This window comes from Alexandromys fortis, unplaced genomic scaffold, assembly GCF_014885135.2.
Source record: "Alexandromys fortis isolate MF-2015 unplaced genomic scaffold, M_Fortis_MF-2015_v1.1 scaffold_25, whole genome shotgun sequence".
Lineage (NCBI taxonomy): Eukaryota > Metazoa > Chordata > Mammalia > Rodentia > Cricetidae > Alexandromys > Alexandromys fortis.
The window spans coordinates 3,929,197-3,955,291 of NW_026067904.1; the positions used below are offsets into that span (position 1 = coordinate 3,929,197).

The window sequence follows — 26,095 nt, forward strand, 5'->3', positions numbered from 1 at the left end:
CCACATCCCTGGCCCAAGTGATAGTTTAGTGTTTGTAATATCATAGCCTCTCCGCGGCGATTACAGACGCTTGTCACCCTCTAGGTTCTCATCTGAGTTTCCCCGAGCCTACAGCTCCTTTCGGAAAGGCTGCCCAGTAAACCTTTGTCAAAAGCAAGTTGTTCTAAACATTTTGGAAAGTTTCCTATTCCTGGGCTGGACACCTGAGTTTACTGTGCACTTCACAAACTGGGGCTTCAGAGAAATTGTCTGCAACACTTCTCCTCCTGAATTGGTCTGAGTGGAAAGGACTTTAGTAAGTCTCAACATCTAAGTCCTTTAAAAGGCAATTTGTATTTGCGGCTTTATTGTTTATTTTATGTGTTTGCGTGTCTGAGTGCATGTGTAAGCACCATGAGCATGTGGAGCCTTTGGAGCTCAGAAGCGTCTAATCCCCTGGAACTAGAGCTGTAGGTGGGAACTGGCGTTTGAGACAAGGTCTCACTCTAGCCCAGACTGACCCGAGATTCGCTGTATATTTCAGATTGGCCACAATCTCCAGGAACCTCCTACTTCAGCCTCTCCCAGTGCTGAAATGACAGGAGGGAACCACCATGCCCAGCTGGACATTTTCTAGCTACCCTAACAACTGTAAAGCCCTGATCCCCGTGGCAACTGGTGGCAGGGATTTGTTTTGTCACTTGTGTGTGTGGTTAGTGATTGAAGGCTGTTTCTTCTAAAGGGGACAGCCTCTGAAGGCCATGTTGTGTTCATGTTAGCCCAGCTACACAGTTCACTCAAAGTCAGTTTAAGCTATTTATTAGCCAAAAATTGTACGTAAGCCTCTTGTACATTTGGGCAGTTGTGTGTGTGTGCACGCGTGAGCATATGTGTGCATGTGGAGACCAGAGGACAACCTCTGCTCTTGTTACTCAGGAGCCACCTACCTTTATTTTTGTTTTGAAGAAGAGACTCTCGCTGGCCTGTAGCTCACCAAGCACTGTCGGCTGGCTGGCCAGCAAACCCCAGGGACCTGCCTACCTCTGTCTTGTTGTTACTGGGGATACAGGTACACAGCACTGGGGACCTGCCTACCTTTGTCTTGTTGGTACTGGGGTTGCAGGTGCACAGCACTTGGGGACCTGTCTACCTCTGTTTCTTTGGTACTGGGGTTGCAAGTGCACAGCACCATGCCCAACTTTTTTTTTAATTTTCTCTCATGAGTTTTGGGGATCAAACTCATGTCTTCATGATCACAAGGCATGCATTCTACTGACCAAGACATCTCCCAAGCCCCCAAAGTAAGGGGGTTTTGTTGTTGTTGTTTTGTGTGTGTGGTGTATGAGAACTTTTTAAAAATTGGTTTTGTTTTGTTTTTACCCTGTACTACTGGTCCATATATAGCTCAAATGCTGCTACTACTATTGTTTTGTTCTATTTTGTTTGTTTCCTTTATACTCAAATGCAGCCAAATACCAGACTTCCTCATTTTGATCATTTCTCAGAATGCTGCCCTGGCCATGCATGTGGTCTTCCAGCTCCCCAGGGATACATGTGATTTGTTTTAAAGTCTGGTTTCCTTAAAGATCTTTGGCAGTGGAGTGGCTTATTGTTCAGGGAATGTTTGGTCAGAGACTGTGGATCTCTGCGTATCATGGTTAATCTTGGCTGTCAACCTGACTAAATCTGGAATCAACTAAAAGGCAAGCTGCTGGGCATTCCTGTGAGGGATTTTTCTCGATCAGATTATTTGAGGCAGGGAAGCCTGCCGTAAACATAGGTGGCACCTTCTGCTGGCAGCCCAGATAATAGGACATGGAAGAAAGAATTTCTGGTTTTGTCTGCTTTCCCCCACTCTCCTGATAAACTCACCTACCCTGTTGTCGATTAATTTCTTCACTGATACTGGAACGAACTTCTCTGGGCTTCTGGTATAGACCAAAGACCAGCAGCTCTCAGGAAACCTCCAGGACTTCAGCACAAGTTTGGGACTGCTTGAGGCCTCCTGGAGACCAACCAACATGCTGGATTCTTAGTCTCTTCTACTGAGCAATTGTTGGGCTGCCCAGCTCCACCACGACTGCGAATTTCACAATTCCCCATTTAAGGTGTAGCCATTCTTCTACCAGTTCTAGTCTTTTAAAACTCATTCTATTTCTTTTTATGTCATGCGCATTGGTGTTTTGGCTGCGTGTCTGTCTGTGAGAGCATGCCAGATCCCCTGGAACTGGAGCTACAGACAATTGTGAGCTGCCATGTGGGTGCTGGAAATTGCACCTGGATCCTTTGGAAGAGAAGCCAGTGCCCTTTAACCACTGAACCATCTCTGACTAATACAGATCGTGGCACTAGAAGTTGGTTTTAAAGAAACAGAATTGTAAGGATGAATCTCTCTAGTTGATTTGGTGATATCTGGAGCTAACTCTCCAACTCAATAAAACCGGAAGTTACTAACGACTCTCCTGATGGCACAGGGCGCTGAAAGCACACCGAGTGCACTAGGGAAAGAGCTGCGCAAGACAAATGCAGCTGACGCCCTCGCTCACCTCCTGTGAGGGACCAAGAACGTGGTGACTCTGTACATAAAACTTTTGAAAGCAAAGAAAGCAATGACGCTGACTAGCTACTTCTAGCATCTCTGGATACAGTGAAAAGGGAAAAGACTGAGTTCAGGGGTAGAAATTAATTGGCCCCGTCTAAGGGTTTCTAAGTGTACCCCGGAAAAGGGTCTTCCCAACTCCAGCAGCCATGGCACTCAAGCTGCAGAAAATCAAACTGAAACCCTCACCGTGCAACTGGCCAACCTGGAGCATAGCTGAAGTCCAGTTGTGGAGGGCGTCAGCAGTGAAACTGGGGGCACTGGTTAAAAAGGAGTGGGGTCCTCTGACTTGTGCGGGAGAGCGCTGAAGAGGTCGTAGCTCTCCAACTCTCGGGTTCTTGTAGGTTTGCTTTGGTTGAGGAAACAGTCTTGATGTAGAAGAAATGTGATTGCTTGTTGATCAATGGGCTTCTTGATGTAAAACCACAGCTGACATCCTAAAGGAACAAGAGACAGTTTATTCCAGAGCCATTTTGAGTGACCATGGCCTGAGAATACAGATGTGTGGCACACCAAATTCCATGTTCCAACATGAAAGCCGTTTCACAGGGCTTTGTTTGCTTTTGTTTTGTTTTATAGTTTTACAGAATAAAGAAAATCACAAAAGAAAATCAATTTTAAAATACATTGGTGAGTACACCAGAGAGATGGGTACAAGAAAATGGGGAGTTATTTAATAGGGCAAAGATGTGACCTGATGGATTCTTAGATCTTGGGTTGGTGCAAGCCAGTGTCCTGTTAATAGCTTCTAAGAGGCTTTATTTTATTATCACAAGGTATTAGTTCAGATAGGGAGTGGGGCAAGGAATGGCTATCCCAGAAGGTTAGCACTAGCCCAAGATAAGGCAACTAGCCTATGAACCTAGCAAATCCCAATCTCTCCACAGCACGGAAATCCAATTGGTCCATCAGCCTCTGTAGACACATGCCGTTCAGGTTTTGTTGCTGCTGCTGCTGCTGCTGCTGCTGCTGCTGCTGCTGCTGCTGCTGCTATTGTTTTCAGTTGTTTGTTTCCTCACAGAAACAGCTTCCTTTTAGAAAAGCTCTCATTCAAGGGCGGTAGCCAATGGGACTTGAAAAGAGCATGGCTGGAAAATTGGTGAGAAAGGCTTTTGGGGAGGAAGTTTTTAGACAGAGCTCACCAAATTGACAAAGGATTGAAGATACTTGTGTTCATGAAAAGGTGACTTCTACAGAGGAAGAGTTAAGTAGATAGGAAGACCCATTCTGTGAACAGTCAGCTCCCTAGTTACTTTTCTGTTGCCATGACAAAACTCAACAACCATGGCAACTTACAAAACAAAGAATTTAGCTGGGTGGTGGTGGCGCACACCTTTAATCCCAGCACTCAGAGGGTAGAGGCAGGTGGATCTCTTTGAGTTCAAGGCCAACCTAGTCTATAAGAGCTACTTTTCCAGGATAGCTAAAGCTGTTACACAGAGAAACCCTGTCTCGAAAAACCATAGGAAGGAAGGAAGGAAGGAAGGAAGGAAGGAAGGAAGGAAGGAAGGAAGGAAGGAAGGAAGGAAGGAAGGAAGGAAGGAAGGAAGAATTGGGGCTCACTTACCGTTCCAGAGGGTGAGCGCATGACCACCATGGTAGGAACAAAATAGCTGGTGCTGGAGCAGTAGCTCAAATCTTATGTCTGATCCACAATCAGGATGCAAAGGGAGCTAATGAAATAGTGGGGGTGTTTGAAACCCTCAGACACACCTCCAACAAGGACACATCTCCTAATCCTTATCAAATCATTCCATCAACTGAAGACCAAGTGAAGAGTAGGGCCAGTCTCAGACAGACTGCTACTGCTTCTTTTTCAGTCATTCTTTCTTCTTGTCATTGCCCATGGTGGCAGAGGTGGACGCTATACATGTGCCCAACATCATGGACTTCCACTCACAAGGCTGACCTGGATCTAGCTGCTGCTGAATGGCAGTGTCCTCTATATGGCACTGGGGACAGTTAGAGGGGTGTAGGTAGTCAGGGAAAGCAAGAATGGGCTCCATTGGTGGCAGAAACTGTCTCAAGAAGAGATATAGTAGGAAGGCCCAGGGTAGATAGTAGAAACATAAGTGAAATATTTTATGAAACTTAAAAACCATTTTGTGTGACTTGGAATAACATAATGCCTGTAAGACAGGACCTTGCCACCAGTCAGCTCTGGTAAAAAGCTACACCTTAGAATCAAGCTCTGATGTGTTAATGGACTGGTCACAGGCAGCTCAGATACAGCCAAGTCCAAGATAGGCCTTGATATACTAGTGAACTAACCCCTGGGTAGCACTGATATGTTGCTGAACCTGCCCTAAGCTGTGAACCCTGATAGGACAAAACCAAAGAAATGATACAAAAATTGGAACTTTGGCAATGGTCTTGAGGATCCCAATGCCATGCTCCCAAGACAACAGCTTCTCCAAACTCTGTGCTGATACCCATAAGCAAAAGGACTTGAAATTAGCCTCTGTGTGTGGTGGCCCTGACTTCAGCGACCGTTGAATTGCTCCATCGCTGGCCCCACACACGCCCATTTTTCAGTATTAGCGGCTGGCCAACACTCTCAAGGCCTCCCTCAACCCCTACCAGTGCTATCCCTCCAGCCTGCCACAGCTGAAGGACTTCTCAGCGGATATGGGTTGGGTCTGCGAACTTCCAGTGTCCTCCACCAGAGATTGTCCAGCAGAACCCTGCAGCAGCACTTTCTGCCCAAACAACTGTCCCTGTTTGGTGTGATGTCTAACTTTTACATTAGGTATATAAGGTATATATATCTTATGTATTTCTATTTTAAGTATTGCATTTTATATATGACATTATAAGGAATGTTTGCGTGGATAAGCTGAGCATATTCAAAAGACAGATCTCATGTGGATATACAACTGCTGAGTGCCTCATAGCCCACAGACCATGCTCTCTGCAGCAGGGGTCTTGACAGGTTCAAGATACAAAAGGGGAGGACACAGTGCCCTATAAAACACCCACTCCAAAGTCCTGTTGGCAAGCTCCCAGCTCTGGAACCCTCCCATCCCAAAGGGAGCATCAGTAAAATCAGAGCTTTCACTTTCTGTGTCTCAGTATTCTGTCTTTCTAGACATTCAAGTCTTTGCCCACATGACAAAGTCAGGGTCCCCTAGGTGAGCACCGGCACTCAGGTAGAGAACCATTCCCCAGGGTGACCAGCCAGGACCTAATGGTAAGCTGACCACCATGCTTATAGCATTCCACACAGTGCTGCTTCTGATCAAGGTGCACGAAGGCCAAAGAAGTCCAACGGCGGGCCCACGCTCACGGAATCCACTGGTTTTACCACGTTCTCTGCTATCCTAAAGAAATCTGGTTTAATAGCAGTGGACTGACCTTTAAGAAACACATACAGTAGCAATTATGTGACATTAGCCTAGATGGTGGGAGCAGGGCTCCCCGAAAGGCTGTACACGTTTAGAATCAGCATCCAACAGATGGTACTGAGGTTCATATAGACAAGCATGGGCCCGAGAACCAAAGGAAATGAGAACGGGTCCGCTCTCAGCACCACTTTTAGGGATCCACCAGCAAAATCTGTCCTTCCTGTCTGCATGACTTTGTGCTCTGCATGCCAGAAGTTCTGGTTCCAGAAGGGGTGAGTGCTTCTGTCAGAAGGCACAACAAATCTTCCATTAAACTGGAAGCTAAGGCTCATTGTCTTCTTGATGCCCTTGGATCAATGGGCTGAGGAGCAACAGGAAAAATGATTGATCCAGACTTCTAGGAAGAACTAGGATGTCTCACCACAATGGAGTAATAGAGTATGTCTGGAATGCAGGAGATCCTTCAGGACGCCAGTGAGAATAACCCAGTAACCTGTACCATGACTAATAAAAACCCAGAGACAGATATTGGGGTTCAATCTGAAGGTCAGAAAAGCACAACAGCCAGTCAATGGTTCTTACCTCTACCTCAGTTCAAAATGGTGATCCTGCCTCTAGGAATCCTCAGAGTAAGACTGTCTGAGAGCTGTCTCCTGTTTTTATTCTTCTCTAGTGCTGGGACTAAAGGCGTGCAATATTTGCCAGTTTCCACGGCAAACTAGTGTGGCTACTGGGATTAAATAAAGGTGTGTGTCCACTACCTGGTCTGTAAGGTTGACCAGGGGGGCTCTTTTACTCTCTGATCTTCAGGTAAGTTTTATTTATTTAAATAAAAGGAAATATCACTACAGTAACCCAATTCAGACTAGATGTTAATTGAACAGACCCCTCAGGAATGAAGGTGCTAGTCACCTCTCCATGGTTGGTCACCAACCACAATCTGTTGAGATGCCTGCTGAGGCAGGTGAGCCACAGAATGGCTATGGGAACAAGGCAGGTAAGGCCACACACTGGATCAGTTACAGTAATGAGGGCTGTAGCTGTCATAAGCATGTCTGTGCGTGTCTTAGTTCAAGTTTCTGTTCCTGTGATAAAAACAACATGATCAAAAGCAGCTTGTGGAGGAAGGGGTTTATTTATCTTGTAGTCTGTAATCCATCATGCAGGGAAGTCAGAGAAGGGACTCAAGGCAGGAACCTGGAGACAGGAGCTGGCGCAGAGACCACAGGAGTGCTGGTCACTGGCTTGCTCCTCATAACTTGTCTTCTACACCACCCATAACCCCTGCACAGGGGAGGTGCTGCCCTGGGTGAGTTGGGCTCACATACATCAATTATTGTTTAAGAAATGTCCCCACAGGCTTGCCCACTGCCAATTCTGTGGGGATATCATCTCAGTTGAGGTTCTCTCCTAAGATTTTAGCTTGTGTGTCAGTTTACAAAACACTAGCCGGCACAGTCTATTTAGAATACATGTTTGTGAAGATATACATATATACATTAAGCAGATATTTGGGTTTCCTTTCCTCTATTTGTTTTGTAATATAACACTGATAGAAATAGTATCAGTGGTTAAGTGCTGCAAATCATTATCAATCTTAAGTTTTGGACATTAAAAGACTAAGCATTCTTCAAGGGATTTTACTACCTGTTTGGAAGAAACAAAATGTTTGAGGCTGTATATGAGATCACTGCGTCATGTTAGGCAGAATTATGACCATATTATATATTGCCTTTGGAAATAAAGCATGACATAAGAAATGACCAGGTGTCAAGCTGATAAAAGGTAGACTTGCCAACTGAACCTGAAATCAACTAAAAGGCAAGCAGCTGTGGGTCACTCTTGTGAGGGGTTTTCTTGACCAGATTCTAGAGGCAGAAAGGCTCACCATACATGTGGGTGGTGCCCCCTGGTGGTAGTTCTGATAAAAGAACCCAGAAGTAAACTGGTTTCACCTGCTCACCTGCACCCTCTGGACAAGGTGGTCTCTGCTGCTCTGCTGACTCCTTCACTAATACCAGAACCAGCATCCTCAGGTTGAGACGTCCAGCCTCTGGACTCAGCGACTGCCCAGTCTCGGCCTGACCCTCTAATATGAAGCAGGTATAGTTGACTACCTAGACCATATCGTATAATCCAATCCAGTAAATCCCTTCTTACCACACCTTCATTCTGTCCCTTCTGCTCCCGAGGCCCCTGATGCAGTGAGAACTGTTTCCAGCCTGTGACTGTTCCCTTGTTTCCAGGCACAGATTTCTGTCTCCCAGGAGGGTTCTTCCTAGACTCTCCTAGACCTGTTACATTTCTGAGTGCTTTGTCATTTTCTTGTTGCTATCATGGAGCCACCAGTTCTCTCTGTGTATGTGCTCACATATTCATGGGGGTACGTGCGTGTGTGAGGGAAGGGTCAAGGAACAGGCTCAGATAATTGCCCCTCAGACACTGCTCACTAATTTTTCCTTTCTTGTTTTCCTGTTCATTTGTTCTGAGACATGTTTCCACTGCCCTGGCACTTGCCTAGCTGTCTAAGACAGTTGGCTAGCAAACTGCAGGGACTTACCTGCCTGCCTCCTCAGCACTGGTGTGAAAACATGCCACCACACCTGGCTCACTGTACATGGGTGTGGGGGATCGAACTCAGGTCCTCATGCTTGCAAAGCAAACATTTTACCAATTGAATCATCTTCTCAGCTACCTTTAATCTCTTACAAAAAAAAAAAAATCTGAAAAAATCTTTTATTTTCACTAATATTTTTAGGAATGAACTTTTCACCCTCTTTTCCAAACAAAATAAGTCTCCTCAGACACAAGTAAGAGTCCTTCATCCATACAGGCTGACCCTTCTCTAGGAAGGATCATTGTGTCACTGAACAGAACAGGATTTAATTGGGGACTGTATTAGTCAGCGTTCTCTAAAGAATCTCAATCTCTGTCTCTGTCTCACACACACACATATACGCACGCACACACACACACACTAAAAAGTCTCAATCTGTCCCACGCATACACACACACAGATACACACACACTTTATTAGAGTAGTTTACAGGCTGTGGTCTGGCTAATCCAACAACGCTGTCTCCTGACTGAAAGACCAAGAAAGCAGTAGTTGTTCAGTCCACAAGGCTGGAGGTCTCAGCTCGTCTTCAGGGAACAATTAAATCCTGAAGAGTATGTCCTAACTCCAGCAAGGGGATGGCAGAACAGAGAGATGAACTAACCAGCCAACGTGAGGGTAAGAAGGCAAAAAGCAAAAGCTTCCTTGTTCCATGTCCTTTCAAGTGGCAGTCACCAGAAGGTGTGGTCCAGAGTTAGGGTGGCTCTTCCCATCCCGAATGTCCAGTCAACACAATCCCTCACAGGTGTTCACAGCTGCTTAAGTTTAGCTGGCTCCAGATGTGTCAGGCTGACAATCAAGATCACCATCACAGATGATTCTTTGAAGGATTAATTAACACAATTCACAACCTTTGGCCAAATAAATCAAATGAAAGACAGGATCCAAACTAATAAAATTAGAGACATTGCAACAAACACTAAGAAAATGCAAGAAATAATAAAGATTTCATTTTAAAAAAAAATCTGCATTCTACCAAAGTCAAAGTCTAAAAGGAAAGGGTTAATTTCTAGATATATATTATCCACCGAAGCTAAGTCAAGATGAGATAATGTGCATAAACCCATGACATTCAACGGGCTAGAACCAGTGACTGAAAATCTCCCCATGAGGGACTGGGGAGATGGCGCAACAGTAAGGAGATGGGGTTGCACTTGCAGAGGTCTCAGTTTGATTCCCAACAACCACATGATGAGTCACGACCATTGGTAAGTCCAGTTCCAGGGATCCAATGCCATCTTCCGGCCTCCGGGGGCACTACATGCATGTGGTACACAGAAAGACACGCAGGCAAAACACCCATACAAATAAAATAAAATAAAAATCCCTTTATAAAAATCTTCCTAGAGAGCTGGCCTCAAGGGCATGACAGCAGGAGCAGCCTCTCACCTCTCCTGGGCAGCACAGCAGAGCTGGTCCTGGTGGTGTGGGTGAGGGAGAGCCAACCCCAGTGGCATAAGCTCAGGAGAGCTGACCACACCACTCCCCTGGGCAAAGCAGGAGAGCTGGCCCTGGCTGTGTAGCTGCAGGAGGAGGGTGGACTGACCAGCTCAGCTACCACCCAGGCCCAGATCCAGGACTTTGAGTTGGCCCACCCCAACATCTACCCCATCTACGACCTGCTGGAGCAGGTGGAGAGTCCGGTCCTGCAGAACCGAAGCTGCAGCATCTCTGTAACCCGGGGCAGCAACAGGATGTCCTAGAGGAGTTCTGGTGAGGACCCAGTATTGATAGTGGAGAAGAGCCAGAGGCCTCCAACCAGACCAATGACTCACTGCAATGAACATATGTTAGGTAAAGCTGTTTAAGCACAAGGGTGTACTGTGCTACAATGCAGATTCTACAGTGAGATCTGTGTTTGTTTGCTTTCTTTTGGGAGGAGAGGTTGCAGGGCAGATAAGGAGGTACAGAGAGATGAGTGGGATTGGGGTGCACGATATGAAATTCACAAAGAATCAATAAAAAGTTAAAAACAAAACAAAATCCCAACAGAAACAGTCTAGGGCCAGATGAACTGACTGCAGAATTCTACCATACTTTCAAGGAATTAATACCAATACTTCTCAAATTATGTGTAAAGTACAAACCGAAGAAACACTTCCAAATTCCTTTTACAAAGTTACTATAGTCTGATACCAAAACCAGACAAAGGCCCAACAACAGCAACAAAGGAAAGACAATTATAGGCCAATATTTCTGTTGAACATGGATGCAAAAATCCTCAATAAAATACTTGCAGACTGAGCTTAAGAAAAATCAAAAAGATCACCATGATCAAATCAGTTTCATCCCAGAGATGCTAGGATGGTTTAACATATGTAAGTCAATAAATCCACCACATAAACACACTAAAAGACAGAAAAGTAATCCACCACATAAACACACTAAAAGACAGAAAAGTAATCCACCATGCAATCACACTAAAAGATAGAAAGCATGTGATCATCTTATTAGATGCAGAAAAGGCCTTTAGCAAAAATCTAACATACCTTCATAATGAAAGTTCTAGAGAATCTGTGACATTTCTCTACATAATAAAAGCAACACACAGATTTCCTCAGCCAACATCTGGCTAAACACAGAAAAACTCAAAGCATTTCCACTAAAACCAGGAACAAGACAAGACTGTATATAAAATCTTTAGCTGGAGCAATAAGACAAGTGAAGGAGACGATAGAGAAGGAAAAGTATCTTTATTTGCATATATGACTCTAGATATAAAAGGCTCTAAATACTCCACAAGAAATCTCTTATGGTTGACAAACACATTCATCAAAGCAGCAGAATACACAATACACAAAAATTAGTAGCATTCCTATATAATAAAGGGAGGCAACGAGGGAGGGAGGGAGGAAGATAATTACACATAAACTGAGTGTGTGTGTGAGAGAGAGAGAGAGAGAGAGAGAGAGAGAGAGAGAGAGAGAGAGAGAGAGAGAGAGAGAGATATTTAACCAAGGAAATGAAAGGCTAGTACAATAGATAGGCCAAAGTGGATGGGGGACACCACCCAGGACAAAGAACTACAAACAGCTAAGGAATGTTGAGTAGGAGAAATAGAATTCCCTGGGGGTAAAGCATACTAACTGGTTATCCAACATCAGATAACCAGTTCTGAAAACATACAAGTAACGTTATACAGACTGAGCAGGTTATATTTGGAAATGTGTACATATGCATGTACGTGCATGTAATAACAATTAATGAAAGAGAAAGAGTCCACAAATTTGAAAGAGGGTAAGGATGTTTGGGAGGGTTTGAAGGGAGGAAAAAGATGTGAGAAACAATATCATTATATTCTCAAAATATAAAAGAAGTAATTAAAAAACAAACAAACAAACAAAAAAGGGAAACCAGGAGTGGGCTGGGAGTCAGTCCTTTACAAACTCTACTTTCAAAGGGGATAACCTAAGCTCTGTAGGTGTAAATTTTTAAGTTAAATTTTTATTTTTTTATATATGGGTGATCTGCCTGCATGTTTGTACGTGTACCACATACCTGCAGCCTCAGCGGAAGCTAGAAGAGGGCGTCAGATCCCCTGGAACTGAAATTACCGGTGGTTGTTAGATGCCATGTGGGTGCTGGGATCCGAACCTGGGTTCTCTGCAAGAGCGGCAAGAACCGCTAGCTCCTTCATTAGAACTGAGGTAACCGTAGAAATGTAGACAATTGCTTAAAAAAAAAAAGAAAGAAAGAAAGAAAGAAAGAAAGAAAGAAAGAAAGAAAGAAAGAAAGAAAGAGAGGGGGAGGGGCGGGGGGGGGAGAGAGGTGTACCTTTCCCCAGATTCTTCCATTTAGCAAAATGTTAACACTGTTAGTCACCTGACAGTCAATATTCATCATGCCAGCAGAGACTCCCTAAGTGCTTCCCTTTGCTACCACAGCCACTCTCGACTATTTTTTTTAACCCTGACGGGATTTATTCAGTGACTACAACATAAGATCAGGAGCACAGCTGTGCCGCCTACTCCGGGATTTCCGCAAGGCCTTGGACATCACCCTTCCGCGTGGCCGACCAACCGCAGCCTGAGGATCTAGCTACTTCCGCTTGCGGGCGCCCGAACCCGGAAGTGTCAGTCCCGTTTCCACCGGCACCCGGTCCGAAATGGCGGGTCTCCACCGCCAACTGCAGGACTACCTGATGCAGGGTAAAGCGAACAGGCCGGCAGCCGCCGAGCCGCTGCTCGCCGCGAGGACGGCCGAAGAGCCTGAGGCCGGGGACGGAGCCGCCGCGGCGTGGTTAGGCCGCACGGCTCTGCGATGGCCGTGGCCGCGGAGCTCCGCCGAGCCGCCGCCCGCGGGCTCGCAGTGCATGCCAAAAGTGACGCGCGGGCAGCGCCTGGCGGCGGGCGGCCTGGGCCTGCTGCTGGCCGCGCTCTGCTTCGGCCTGGCGGCGCTGTATGCGCCGGTGCTGCTGCTGCGCGCGCGAAAGTTCGCGCTGCTCTGGTCGCTGGGCTCGGTGCTGGCGCTGGCGAGCGCGGCGCTGCTGCGGGGCGGCCCGGCCTGCGGGCGCCTGCTGCGGGGCGAGGAGACGCCGTCGCGAACCGCGCTGGCCTATGCCGCGGCCTTGGGCGCCACGCTCTACGCCGCGCTGGTCCTGCGCAGTACGGTGCTGACGGCGCTCGGCGCGTGCGCGCAGGTAGCTGCGCTGCTCTACGCGCTGCTGGGGCTCCTGCCCTGGGGCGGCGTGACGGCGCTGCGCCTAGCGCTTGGCCGCCTGAATCGTGGAGCGAGCCTCACCAACGTTCTCCCGGTGTGACCGTCCGTCTTAGGAAGCGGGACCAGCCAGGCATCGCCACAATCCACGGCACCCTAGCGTGCGAGGACGAGGCACCCACTGGACTGTGCTCCGGAGTCCGTGAGCTTGGAGCAGCTGCCACCGACTGACGGGCTGGCGGTCTCAGAAGACCCTTCGGCTTCAGCGTTCTGAGGTTCTGGATGGGCAGCATGGGCCCCGAAAGACACAGTTCACTATCCATGAACTGCTTTCGAACTGGCTTTACATGGACGACAGTTAAGGGGACGGCTGACTTGGCTGCTTTCGTGGCTTTGGAAGAATGCACTGGTATACGCAGTTGAGCATAGAGGTTCGGTTTTTGTCGCCACTTTTTGAAGCCTCCGTACTCCTATTCACTGTAAATCAACCCAGATTATCGGATTAAACACTAAATTTAGCCACTGGATTTAAAGTAGTGATTAGTTGATACATTATACCTGTTTTTTTCTTCAGTTAAGAGTAAATATGGTGCTTTATAATATTTAAGGAAAATTAATCGTAAAAGCAACACACCAAAGAGCAATTTTCTGAATCAAGAAGCCAGATATCCAGGATGATGCGTGGTTAAGTTTGCAGGTTTCCGCAGAACCGGGCTTAAGGGTCCTGGGAGACAAGGAAAAGCTTACATCTGCAGTTGTGTTTGATGTAGGTGAGAGGTTTTGCCAGTCGTTCACTATTCCTAACATTATTGCTGCTTTTTCAAGTACTATACAGTTTGCTACGGATGCAATGTAAAGTGCTGTTCATTCACAATTGTTTTTGTTGTGCTGCAGTCAAACAGCATTTAAATCTATCATCATTTATTGCCAAAAACTGGATTCAGTATTGAGTCTTGATACACTAAAAAGTAAAGTGTATTAGAAGTTCATAATTTTACCAATGGTTCTCACATCAAAGGAAGCCACATTTCGTCAGTTCATTAATATTAGTGGGGATGGGTCCAGACATTAATTAATATATATACCCAGATGCTTTCATGTTTGGCTAAGTTGAGATCCACATCTGCGCACTGGCTGGTACAATGTGAAAGTAATTGTTTTCCAGGCTGCCCCCATATTGCCCTAACAGGAAAGGCATAGCAGGTCAGGCAGTAGCAAAGTGATTCCATCCTGGCTCATATCCCATTCTCTCTAGTGCTCCCCAGACAGACAAGGAGCACTCTCTTAAGAAAGGAAATGCTGTTTTCAGTAGTGATGTAAACAGTTTTTATGTTACTGTATTCAAAGTATTAAAATCGTCTCAAAAACTCATTACTTGAAATAAGTTTTATAAAGCTCAAAGCACGACATCTTATATTTTGACAGGAGTATTTAAAATGTTGTATGTAAATGTTTATGTATAATATAAGGGGCTCTGTTTATAAATGAATTCATCCTCACAATGTGACCTGGGTGTTTATGAATCCCTGTGTAGCGTCATGGAACTTGACTGTGAGTTGTTTGATGTTATGCTGGGGAACACAGGTGAGGAGGAACACAGCTTCTAATAGTGTGGGTGCTGACACTTTTATTTTTTTTTAATATTTATTTATTATGTATACAATATTCTGTCTGTATGTATGCCTGTAGGCCAGAAGAGGGCACCAGACCCCATTACAGATGGTTGTGAGCTACCATGTGGTTGCTGGGAATTGAACTCAGGACCTTTGGAAGAGCAGACAATGCTCTTAACCTCTGAGCCATCTCTCCAGCTCTGACACTTTTATTTTTGAAGTAAAACGAAAATTGTTTGCTTGAAATCTTCAGGTTCTGACACCCAAATAATCATTTCTTCACTCCATACCCAGAGAGAGCCAGGGAAGATTTCTGTATACTTGTCCAACTATGGCATCTCTTTTCAACTTGCCAAGTAAACTGTTTTCATGTGCCCAAAAGCTGCTAATGTAATGAGATATTAGCAGCTCCAGGCCTGACCTTTTTAATAAAAACTTTCTTAGAAAAACCAGTGAAGAGACAGCTCATTGGTTAAGAGTACCAGCTGCTCTGGAGGAGAACATGGGTTCAGTTCCCAGGACCCACTTGGTGCTAACTCCAGTTCCAGGGATCTGATACTCTCTTCCAGCCTCCAAAGACACCAGCCACACAATTGATGCACAGATATAAACGCAGGTTAAAAAAAAGTTATGAGAAACAGGCTTTTAAAAAAATAAGTTAAAAAGAAAAAAAGCCAACATAGAAAAGGTTATCACAAACTGAAATTTTGACTTTCAGTCTGAGTTCCCTCCTTTTTCTGGAAGGTAGGTAGGTAGGTAGGGGTGGATGTGTGTGTCTGGAGTTAGAGGTAGTTGTGAGATGCCTGATGGTAGGTTCTGGGAACTTAATTCCAGTCCCTGTATGTACACTTAAATGCTGAGCCATCTCTCCAGGTCCTAATTTGGTGGTTGTTTTGTTTTCCTTTGGGGGAGGGTGATTTTTCCAGATAGGGTTTCTATGTAGCCCTGAATCCTAGAACTTTCTCTGTAGACCAAGCTGACCTAGAGCTCAGAGACTGCCCTGCCTTTGCCTCCACACTTAGTTTTGTTTGTTTGTTTATGGGGGGGGAGGATTGTTTTGAGACAGAGTTTCACTGTATGGCCCTGACTGTCCTGGAACTCTCCACAGACCAGGCTGGTTTTGAACTTATATAGAGATCTGCCTCCCAAGTGCTGGGATTAAAGGTGTGTTGTTTTTTTTTTTTTAAACAAGATATCTGTCATGGCAAAGAACTTTCTGGCACACTTGGTCTTCTACCCCAAACCCTGAAGCCGCCATAAAGCAAATGTGGAAAAGGAGACTGTTTCCAAAATATACTTTGTTCCACTTCCTTTGAAGTGTGTGCGATAACTCTAAGACACTTGTAGTTAGCGCCAGTTTACACCAGCTTTCTTTCCCAACAAAGACAAGACCACTCAAACCTAAACTGCTAGGAGGTGCAGCCAAGAGCCTCTAGGTTCAGCTTTTTCTTCCAGTGTAATCTTCTGAGGTTCTGAGCCTGCTTGAACTATGTTAGAGCAACTTTAAAGCATTCCTTTCCGCATAGCAGAGACAGTGTGAAACAGGAAGAAGGTAAGACTCTGGAAAAGCAGTTGACATGCTTCGTCTGCTGTCAGTATAGCGGGAACTGCACCCAGCAGGTCAGATGCAGGAGAAACGAGAGTTCCTTAAGGCAAGCACTACACAACCGGTTGTTTCTGTTAATTCTTGAGTAAATCACATTCTGTATTCATACAAAACAAGGTTTTTTTTTTCTCTGACAAACTGTACATATAGAAATAAATTTCCAATTGGACATGAACTCAACTTTGTGGAGGTGCTCCATTTCTTACGACATAAAAAAAAGGGGGGATTCCAGCTTTTATCTTCACAAACAACATGGCAGAGTTAGGGCAACAAGGGTGGACAAGACAAAACAGGGCCAACTACCTTAGGTAGTGGCAGCAGTCTCTTCATTGTGGAAACCTCATTGGGATCCTAGAACTCAGCTGCCCCAGAAGAAGAGCTCAGGGCTACAGTGGTAAAGGCTTCTTTTCTCTTCACTTGGTAAGTCCATAAGAACTTCTTAAATACTATCCAGAGAGGCCCAGGGCTACTCAGCCCCTACTTCTACCGTCCCCTCCCACCGCCCCTTGAAGTGCCTCGCCTTGGAGGGCCAGAGTTCATGTTACTCCCTCTACCCCAGTTACTGCCACTGCGGCCCGCTCGAGAAGACGAACTGCTGCCTGGAGGGCCACCAAAAGGCTCATCTCTGTGGTATCCATCATGATGGTCTCCATCCAAAGAGCTGGAACGCCCGGATTTTGGAACTCTCTGGGAAGGTCCTGGGCCTGCTCGGCCTAAAACAAAACATGATTCAAGACATGACATTCCGTATCTTAGTGGTTACTTCTCGATAATTCCTGTACAGCTTTCACTCCCTGATGACAGTGTCTTTCAGAAGACTGGGTTCCTCTGTCCCTTCCTGACTTCATTTCCACCCTGGCTTCAGGATGATCTATGGAGGCCATCCACTGGGCAAAAGGCCGGAAACCAGCCGAACACTAAGGATTCCCAGGAAACCTGCCTCAAGGTGGATCATGTTCTGCTCTCCTGGACTACCAAAGTAATTTAAAGAAGGTTCCAAAAGCACACACTAATGTTAGAAGCAACTAAGATATATAGGCTGCTCCAAATGGTAGCAACAAGGGCTCCAGTCAGGGTCTGTGTACACGTCCCATGGCATGTGGGCCTTTGGCTCCTTTTCACCTGTTTAGTATTGGGAAATATTTTCAAAGAACAAAAATAAAATAGCATTCTGAGATCTACTGACTTGTTTTTGGTTTTAGGATTTGCAAACTTTCTTCGGCCAGTGAGGTGGCTCGGCAGGTACGGGCACCTGGTACTAAACTACCCAAGTTCCGTGCCCAGGACAAGATAGGAGAGGGTCAAGTCTGGCAAACTGTCCACATGCGCACATGGCACCCACATCAAACATACAAAGCAAATAGAATTAAAAATGTGAGCGAAGCTACTTGGGGAGAGAAAGCTCTGACTGGTGTGCCCAGGACAGGCTGCTCGTGCTCCAGGGGATGCCCCACCCATGCACATATGCACAGCGCTAACCCAACTCAGAGTTACACAGACAAGAAGCAGCAGCGCTAGGTTGGGAAAGGGCCATGAGGGGGTTGGGTCTGGGATTGGGAGACCTAAATATATTGTGTTTATTAAAAAATAAATACAATTTTTTATTTTTTTCTTGAGCTCAGTGGTATAGTGTTTTGCCTACCATGTGCCAAGATCCTGTGTTTAATTCCCAGATTGCAAAAATAAAACATAAATAGAACTTTTTCTCCTGAGATGGTGTGATTGGTTCATCATCTTCCAACACTACCAACTCCCAACTATTTTGTCTGAAATGTTTAAGTGGAAGTTAATCAAATGGAGCTGAAGACAGTAGAGGAACTTAACAAGCAATAAGCTTGGTTCCCCCCTTACCCCCCTTTTTTTTCCTTTTTTGAGACATGGTTTCTCTGTGTTCTCTGTGTAGCTTTGGAGCCTGTCCTGGAACTCGCTCTGTAGACTATGCTGGACTCAAATTCACAGAGATCCGCCTGCCTCTGCCTCCCAAGTGCTGGGATTAAAGGCGTGCAATACCACCGCCTAGCCAAGCTAGGCTTCTTATTATGCAAAGCATGGTAGCTCAACCTATGGTTGCCTGAGTGGAGTTGTCATCTGGTATGTAGCTCTCATGCTAGCCACATGTCCTTGGCCAGGCACCCTGACCACCCATCAATAATCTAGAAGCATAGTACACTGAACAGTACCGCATTTAATAACTAGAACAAGAGATGTACTGGATAGCCACAAGTCATTCTGGAAAGGCTACGTAAAAGGCAAGTGAACGAGGTGGGGCATCCAGCAGCATGACACACAGGCCAGGGTCTAGCCCAACCCTAAAGCCAGTCACTGGCTGCTACTTCTGGTTAAAGTGCCACTGATGTTCCTCCTGGGCCCAGGCCTAAAAGCAAGGTACCTTCCCTGAGAAGATCACCTTGAGGGCTCCAAACAGCCACTGGTGGAGGATACAACAGCCAGGGGGACCAGCTAAGCAGAAACCCCCAACAAGGAACTTCTGGAAATTCTGCTGAGTCAAGTCTGCAGTTCCATCCAGCTGTGGCAGACAAACTACACTCATACTAAGTGTAAGAGCCTATCCTCTGCCCATACCAGGCTCTGAGGTAGAGTGGAGGCTGCCTTGGGGACTCAGGTACTCAGGTATCTGCAACAGAGCCCTCAGATTGGGATGGGACTGCAGACCTCTTACCTTTGCTTCCTCGGTCCTCCGAGGGGCCTCCTTGGGCCTCCAGCTCTCTGTGTTCAGAAGAGCCCGACCCATCATGCCAGGGGCGCTTCCGGGGTGGTAGGGAGGCCATGTCCATGCCTTGGAGAGAAGAGGAGCGTTCTCTGCTAGCTGGGGAATGGCCGTCATGAGGGGGATGGTCAGGGCGGGAAGCATCACGAAAATGTTCATGACCTGGTCCTGAAATGAGAACCAAAGGTCCGTGCTTTTAAGGAAGTGACACTCTCACCTCAGTAAATCAGTGCGGCCCAAAGCAATGGGGAGTAATACCACTTAGAGCAACCTGAGAACAGGAACGTCTAAACAGACCAGGCTGAGTCACACCAGAGATGTGAAAAAGGAACTCCTCCTGGAATAAGAGGAAGCAGGACTCAGGTTATCATTGTGATCTTTAAAATTATTGAGAAAGGGGCTAGAGAGCTGGCACAGTGGGAAAAGTGCTTGTTGTCCAAGTATGGGGACTAGAGCTCAGATACCAGCACCCACAGAAAATCGACATGTGCATAAGGTCCCAGGGCAAGGAGCTGACTAGCCAAATCAGCAGGCTCCTGACTTAAACGAGAAACCCTTGTCTGTAGCACAAATTCTAATTGGTATTAATAATAAAATCCCAGAGTCAGATATAGGGGTTAATGCTGAAGATCAGAGAAGCAGAGCGCCAGCCACTAGAGAGTTCTTTTAACTCTACCAGTGCTCAGACCGAAGGGGCGACCCTGTCCTCAGACTGCATCTCCAAACTCCATCTATGTCCACCAAACCTCAGACTGCACTGAGCCCGTCTCCTCCCCCTTATATTCCTCTCTCTGCCCAGGCATATCACTCCTGTCTCCACCTCCCTAGTGGGATCCCAAGTGCCGGGATCACATTTGTGTGAGCTCTGTTTCTCTTTTGGACAGATTCAATCTTATGTGACCTCAGGTGGCCTTTAACTAACAGAGAGAGATCCCTCTGCCTCTGTCTCCCAAGTCCTGGAATTAACTATGTGTGCCACCACTCCCTGACCTCTAGTAGCTTAGCTCTGCACTCTGATTTTCAGGCAAGCTTTATTTATTAAAGCATAAACAAAATATCACTACACCTGCCTCAATAGCTAAGATGAACATCCACCAAGGAAAGTTGGCATCTGGCTTCTATACACAAGCAAACACAAACATGCCCACCTACACACATGTACACCCACACACGTGAACATACACAGACACACATATACTCACACACATATACACATGCATAGCTCACATATATACACATACAAAAAAAATTACTGAGGACTCCAAAAAGTCCACTAACAAAAATACATCTACTTAGCCAGACGTGGTATAGTACACGCCTTTAGTCTCAGCACTGGGGAGGTAGAGGCAGGCAGAGCCAGCCTGGTCTACAGAGTGAGTTCCATGACAGCCAGGTCTACATAGAGAATCTCTGTCTTAAAAAATAACAACAAAAATACTTAATTTTATGATATGATAAATTAAGATAAAATCTTAATTCTTTTATCATTTACTTTCCAAATAGACGACAATTTAGTGGAAAGAATGGTATTATTTGTGTAAGTGCTGTCTGGAAGCCAGGCGGAAATATAAAGTATCTTCCTCGGGTCTCTATTTTTTTATTTTTATTTTTTAAACTCCCAAAGCCAGGGTACTGTGTAGCCCTAAAGGGTCTATAACTTACTATGTAGTAGTTCTAGGCTGGCTTCAAACTCAGAGAGATTCACTTGCCTCTGTCTCCCAAGTGTGTACCACTGCCCTACTACATCTGGCCTAAGGCAGCAGTGGAGTTACAGGTGCTGTTGCCAAGAAAGGCTGAGGACCCAAACTGGTCCTCATGCTTGCACTGCACATAGATTACTGAGCCACCTCCCTAACTTAACAAAATCCCTTCACTATCTTACCTAAAAAAATAAATAAACAAAGCTAGATTTTCCCACCTGTTTCTGCATTAAACCTGTTGAGATAAAACACTGGAGCAGACAGACAGGAAGACAACCGGCCTCCATGAAGTCAAACTAAAAAGACAGACAGAACCTGGAGATGGGCCCTACTCTGTGAACTACCAAACCACAAGCATGTCTCCTTCTTACCAGGCTCTCGGTTGCCATCCCAGGAGTCTGGCTTCCGTCCTCCTTCAAAGCGAGGGAACTCGTCAGGAGTGGGGAGTAGGCACTTCCTGGATCCCCCTACACAGAGGAGCAAACAGACTGTGCTCACAGGCCGCCCTGCTGTGCTCAGGCTGCTGGCCCTCAGACTCAGCAGTTCTCAGTGCTCACCTCGTGGGTTGGCCCGGCCTCGCCCTCGGAGATCTCGGCCTCGGGCTGCTTCATCAGCAGCATCAAAACCCTCTTCTGGACCAAAGTCATCAGGACCAGGAAAGTTGTCCCTTCCTCTTGGGGGAGCACGGCCTTCATGTCTTGGTGGGGCTCCTCTTCTAAAGCTGAAAACAAAAACAGAATGTCTAACCTTCTAGAATACATTACTTTTTTTTTTCGAGACAGGGTTTCTCTGTGTATCTCTGGCTGTCCTGGAACTCACTCTGCAGACCAGACTGGCCTCGAACTCATAGAGATCCACCTGCCTCTGCCTCCCTAGTGCTGGGATGAAAGGCGTGCGCCACCACTGCCCGGCTGGAATACATTTAAGTATGGAGAGAACAGGAGACTTTAATATACAATGTGAATGGAGAGAAAAACATGATATATTTTTAAAGCTTCACCTACAGTACTAACATTACAGTCCAAAGCAGACAGAAGGCAACAATTAGCAGAACGTAGGTGACCCGTGCTTATAGGAATATACCAATTACTTTCTGTGTATTGCTATGTCCATTTCTTCCTCATCAGCCATTACACAAAAACTGATACTTTTTGCTGTTGTTCAGTTTTTTTTTTTAATTTTTACTACACCTGACTCAGCTATATCTTTTATGATAAACATCTTTTTTACATACACAGATGGACAAAGGTTGCTGACTTGTTTGGGAACAAGTACTCTGTATTTGCCCCAGCACATAATATCCACTCTGGTGGTCTCAATGAGAATGGTCCCCATAGGCTCACACTGGAATGCTTGGTTTCCAGTTAGTGAGAGGAGGCGTTTCACTGGGAGTGGGCTTTCAGGTTTCAAATGCCAATGCCAGGTCCAATCTATCTGTCTCTGCCTGTGGACCAGGATGAGGCTCTCAGCCACTGCTCTGGAGCCATGGCTGTCTGCTGCTCGCCATGACGATCATGAACTAGCCCTCAGACACTGAACAAGCCCCCACTTAAGTGCTTTCCTAAGAGTTGCCTTGGTCACAGTGTCTCTTCACAGGGGCCAGTTTGTGGTTTTTCTTCCCTCTGGTTCCCTTTCAAGTACCTTCTTTGTCCCCAGGCAACATGACCAAAGCATCTTTGCTGTAAACACAGCAAACCGGGGTCAGAGTAGAACTGCACAAGAGGCGTGAGTGGCCAAGACAGCCTTGACAAGAATGCTGTCCCTGAAACAAAGCATTTCCCACCTGTGCCCAAGCATTGACTGTGCCAACGGCCCAGGGACAAAAGGAGTCTTCTTTGCCTTTATTAGACAACACCTACTGGTATGGACTGCTTGTACCCCCTAAATCCCTTTACTGAAGTTCTGATTCCTATGTGCTGTGGCATATAGGGTGCACACCATGTATGGTACACAGCTGTGCCATACTCTTGAAGGCAAGTAAGCGGGGTTTTATGATGAGATGAAGGGTAGTGTAGGGTGATGAGATTAGGAAGGAGACGGAACAAAGTGCAGCTACCCACCCCACACTGGGAGCTGGTGGTGCATGGCTTTAATCCCATTACTCAGGAGGCAGAGGCAGGAGGATCTCTGTGAGTTCGAGGCCAGTCTGGTCAACAGAGCAAGCTCCAGGACAGCCAGAAACACTAAAATAAATAAATAAATAATGAAAGCAAAATCATTTTTTTTAATCAATTGATTCCTCTCAGTTTAACCACAACCACTCTAGGTCCTAAGGAAACAACAGAAAACTGTTGTGCTTGTAAGCAATATAAGTAATAAATAAGTACAGCAATGCACGATGGAACACATCAGTAATTTCTGTACTTGGGAGGTGGGAATAAAAAGGAACATGAGTTCAAGGTTAACTCTGGCTAAACAGAAAGACTGAGACCAGCCTAGGCTACATGAGACACAGCTTCAAAGCCAAAGCTGGAAAGACACGGCTGGAAAGACGACTTGCTGCCTTGTAGAGGACCCAGGCTTGTTTCCTGGCATATATGGCAGCTCACAACCATTATAACCTCAGTTCTGGGGTATCCAACACCCTCTTCTGTCCCCAAAGGCACTGGGCATGCACACAATACACATGCATTCAGGAAACACATAAAATACGCAAATCTTTTTTTAAGTTTTTTTTTTTTCTTTTTTGGTCTGGGCTAGTGAAACAGCTCAGCAGGTGAAGACACTTGCTGCCAAACCTGAGAACCAGTCCCAGGGCTCACACGGCAAAGAAAAATGACTACCGCAAGTAGTCCTCTCATCTCCACTTGCACACCACAGCAGAAGGCACACATACACAAAGATAAAACAATAGGGCTGAAGATGATGGCCCAGTGCTCAAGTGTGAGTGCTCTTCCTGGCAACCTCAGTCAGATGCCAGCACCCACATCAAGCAGCCCCCAAGACCCTGTAACTCCAGCTCCATGGGATCTAGCACCCTCTCTAGCTTCCAGTGCCTGTGCTCACATGCACACACCCAGAATAAAGAAATGTAATAGCCTTTTTTTTTTTTTTTAAAGTTTTGAAGTTAGGTGCAACACCACATGCCTGTAATCCCAGAATTATTAATTTAGGAGCAGCCTAGGCTACAAAGCAAGAACTTACATTTTTTCTTATATATTTTCTTTAAGTATGTGGGTATATGAAAACAGGCATGTGCACATCAGAGTGTGTGTGTGTGTGTGTGTGTGTGTGTGTGTGTGTGTGTAGGTCAAGGAATAATTTTCTATCTTGCTCAGGCAATGTCTCTTCTTGTTATTTCTGCCCTTCTACTTATTTCAGGTTAGCTGGTCCTCAAGCTTCCAGGAATGTCTCCTGTCTCTGCCTTCTATCTTGTCATAGGAATGCTGGGATTACAGATGTACACTTACCTCATCTGGCTTTTTACTTACATGAGTTCTGGGGATCTAAACTCAGGATGTAAAGCTTGTGTGTAAAGTGCTTTTACCTACTAAGCCACCTCTCCAGTGCTGTACTGAACACTTTATACAGACTTTTGCTCATTGTCATTATTTCCTAAACAATACAGTAAAGCCAGGCATGGTGATGCACACTTTTAATCCCAGCACTTGGAAGGCAAGGCTGGTGGATCTCTGTGAGCTTCAGGCCAGCCTGGACTACATTGTGAGACAGTCTCAAACACACAAAACAATTACAGTGACTTTTCTGGAGATGGCTCAGTCAGTAAAGTGACTGCCACACAAACATGAGGATCTGAGTTCAGATCCCTAACACACGTGTAAAAAGCAGGGCACAGCAGGATGTGGCTACAACCTCGGCTCAGGGAGACTGACAAGAAGATCCCAGGAGCTTACCAGTCAGCCACCCTAGCTGAACTGCTAAGCAGTAGGTTTAGTAAGAAGAGACCATATCAAAAAACAGAGGCAAGTGATTGACAAAGACATCTGATTCAACACCTCACACACACACCACACAAACATGTACAGATATAAAACACACAGTAAATACATACATGCATATTGTATGAGGTACTGTGTATGTTCTGTGTAAACCTTACAGCACTTTATACAAGGAACTAGCTAACTGCTCAAGGACTTTGATGTGGAAGGGTCTCTAAAACTGCCGTCATACACCAAGGGATGCCTATATGATTCAAAGGGAAAGACTGCCCTGGAAGTCCTGCAAGAGGGACAGAGCTGTTGAGGGGAAAGCTCTAACCAGAGTGAGCCACAGCTTTGTACAGAGTGTTGTTCCTGGTGGAGGAAACAGCAAGCCCAGAAAGGAGCGATGATGGCATAAGAGTCTAAGCTGAAAATATGTCATGGGTGAACAAAAAGATAAATAAAGACAAAACAAAATGTGAAGTTTGCACAAAACGCAGAGATTCAGGAAATCATGAACATTATGCAGATGTCAGTTCTTAAACACTAATCACAACTATCGCTGGTTATGCTCAATATCATTTGAAATCATACCAATTTCTTTTCTTTCCTCTGCATTGCTTCTATTCTTTATATCCATAGGGCTGAGAATTCAAGCCCGACCTAAGTTTAATAGGAAGATGATGTTTATTTCAAACTGACTTTGTTAAGACCTTTGAGCAATTTCACAAAATCTTACTCTGTTTTATAAGCCCTTTATTTTCTTCTCTTTCCTTCCTTCTCTATATTTGTGTGAACTGGTGTTTTGCCTGCATGACGGTATTAGGTACCCTGGAACTGGAGTTACAGACAGCAGTGAGCTGCCATGTGGGTGCTGGGAATTAAACAAGGCCCTCTACAACAGCCAGTGTGGTCTTAACAATTGAACCACCTCTACAGCCCCACAAGCCCTTTATTTTCAATTATAGTATCTGGCTCAGGTCTCATTATCTAATTAGCCTGGACCCATAAGTCAGATGGATCCAAGACACTCTCTGAGCATAACGAGTCTCCCATCTCTTTAACATAACTCAGAAGTCAGCCAGGAATAGTGGCACACTCCTCTCAGGAGGCAAAGACAAGGACGAGGAATACAGGGACAGCCTGCACTACAGCGTAAGACTGTATCAAAACAACTTAAAAGACAAAGGTCTCAAATGCAAAGATAGTAGAAAAGTACTAAACTAACTTTAAAGTCTAAATGCTGACAGAGAATGGAGTCACACGCCTTTAATCTAAGCACTCAGAAGGCAGATGGATCTACATATTGTCTATATATTGAGTTCCAGGATAGGCTCCAAAGCTACACAGAGAAAAACCTGTCTCGAAAAAC

The 26,095-nt window shown here is 45.6% G+C and overlaps 2 protein-coding genes across 3 annotated transcripts in view; one reads left to right on the forward strand and one right to left on the reverse strand.

The window, feature by feature from the left end:
• Positions 1 to 11,423: 11,423 nt before the first annotated feature.
• Sft2d3 (SFT2 domain containing 3) lies at positions 11,424 to 13,722 on the forward strand. Its single transcript, XM_050135105.1, has one exon. It carries the CDS (start codon positions 12,645 to 12,647, stop codon positions 13,296 to 13,298), a length of 654 nt encoding a protein of 217 aa, XP_049991062.1. The 5' UTR covers positions 11,424 to 12,644; the 3' UTR covers positions 13,299 to 13,722.
• A 2,868-nt stretch (positions 13,723 to 16,590) lies between these two features.
• Wdr33 (WD repeat domain 33) overlaps positions 16,591 to 26,095 on the reverse strand; it is a 106,573-nt gene continuing 97,068 nt past the window's right edge. Inside the window, exons 19-22 of one of the 2 annotated variants that reach the window (XM_050135086.1) lie at positions 21,400 to 21,563; positions 21,214 to 21,309; positions 19,095 to 19,310; positions 16,591 to 17,127 (exon numbers count right to left, since the gene is read on the reverse strand). In XM_050135086.1, coding sequence (XP_049991043.1) covers positions 16,898 to 17,127; positions 19,095 to 19,310; positions 21,214 to 21,309; positions 21,400 to 21,563 — 706 coding nt within the window. In that variant the 3' untranslated portion in view covers positions 16,591 to 16,897. The remainder of the gene's footprint in view (positions 17,128 to 19,094; positions 19,311 to 21,213; positions 21,310 to 21,399; positions 21,564 to 26,095) is intronic. The other variant, XM_050135087.1, reaches the window with a different exon arrangement.